The 1,466-nt window shown below is 63.8% G+C and overlaps 1 protein-coding gene across 1 annotated transcript in view; it reads left to right on the top strand.

Moving 5' to 3' along the window:
• Positions 1 to 615, top strand: part of LOC100957637 (histo-blood group ABO system transferase-like) — a 13,261-nt gene extending 12,646 nt beyond the window's left edge. Inside the window, exon 3 of the mRNA XM_012808199.1 lies at positions 3 to 615. Within this exon, the coding sequence (XP_012663653.1) occupies positions 3 to 615 (613 nt within the window). The remainder of the gene's footprint in view (positions 1 to 2) is intronic.
• The last annotated feature ends 851 nt before the right edge of the window (positions 616 to 1,466 follow it).

Here is a 1,466-nt window from a genome sequence, read left to right as displayed (position 1 = left end):
GGCCGGCGTCTGCAGGTGCTGCAGGTGCGCGCCTACGCGCGCTGGCAGGACGTGTCCATGCGCCGCATGCAGATGATCGCCGACTTCGCCGAGCGCCGCTTCCTGGGCGAGGTGGACTACCTGGTGTGCGTGGACGTGGACATGCGGTTCCGTGACCACGTGGGCGTAGAAATCCTGTCGCCGCTCTTCGGCACCCTCCATCCTGGTTACTACCGGAGCCCCCGGGAGGCTTTTCCCTACGAGCGCCGGCCGCAGTCCCAGGCCTACATCCCGCGGGACGAGGGCGACTTCTACTACTTAGGCGGCTTCTTTGGGGGGTCGACGCGGGAGGTGCAGCGGCTCACCAGGGCCTGCCACCAGGCCATGACGGCCGACCGCGCCAAGGGCGTCGAGGCGGTGTGGCACGACGAGAGCCACCTGAACTGGTACTTGCTGCACCACAAGCCCACCAGGGTGCTGTCCCCGGAGTATCTGTGGGACGAGCAGCTGCTGGGCTGGCCGCCCGTCCTGAAGAAGCTGAGGTTCGTGGCGGTGCCCAAGAACCATCAGGAGATCCGGAAATCTGATCCTGAGAGCTCTGAGGCCCAGCCTCCGGCCCCGGACACCGGGCGCTAGGACAGTCCTAGGAGAGGATGTGACCCTGCCCCGCACTCCGTCCTGTTCTGTTGGGGAAACAGCTGAAGCCTAACCCTCCCCCCACGAATTCAGGCGGACCTGACACCAGTCCCCGCAGACGCGCATGTGCACAGACGCACCGAGGCTGCCCCTGGTCAGCCCCCTGGGCATGGGCTCTTGGCCTGGCCACTCGCTCCTCCACACTCCACCCCCGCCCCGGCCCGCTGAGCGCTCCTAAGGCGCCTCCAACTTCCAAGAGGCAAGGGGTCTCAACCCCTCCTAACAAGGGACCAGGGATAAAGGACGCTGCAGGGCACAGCCTCAGGAGGACAGGGTGCCCAAGGGCCGCACATGGCTTCAGCTTTAGACAATTAGCTTCCTCTTCTCACAGACCCCGCCCAACCGGCTTCCTCTAGCTCCAGAGACGCTCCAGCCTGACCCCTCTTTTTCAAACTACACATCATAGTCCTGTGCGTGAGTCCCCAGACTGCCCGCACCTCCTGTCCGCTGTACCTTCCCAGCCATTTTGGATGGACCTGCGTTTCTCCCAACCTGGCCAGGCCAGAGTCAGTTCTGCCGCGATGACAGGAATAGCCTCCCCTGGTCGCTCAGCTTGTGCTCTGGGCCCCTCTGTCAACACATCCCTCAGCAGCCAGCGGGGCCCTGCGGGGACCCTGCCACCTGGAGGCTGTATCCAGTGGCCCCTCCTGTCCTCATGACCCAGGTTGCATGGGGCTGAAAATTTAGAATTTGGGGGCTCTTTAAGAAAAGAAAAAAAGGCTCGGCGCCTGTGGCTCAAGCGGCTAAGGCGCCAGCCACATACACCTAAGGTGGCGGGTTCGAATCCCCAG

This window comes from Otolemur garnettii, unplaced genomic scaffold, assembly GCF_000181295.1.
Source record: "Otolemur garnettii isolate 467f Iridium unplaced genomic scaffold, OtoGar3 scaffold00087, whole genome shotgun sequence".
NCBI lineage: Eukaryota > Metazoa > Chordata > Mammalia > Primates > Galagidae > Otolemur > Otolemur garnettii.
Note: the sequence above shows the minus strand (reverse complement) of the source record. Positions and strands in the feature narration are given on the sequence as shown.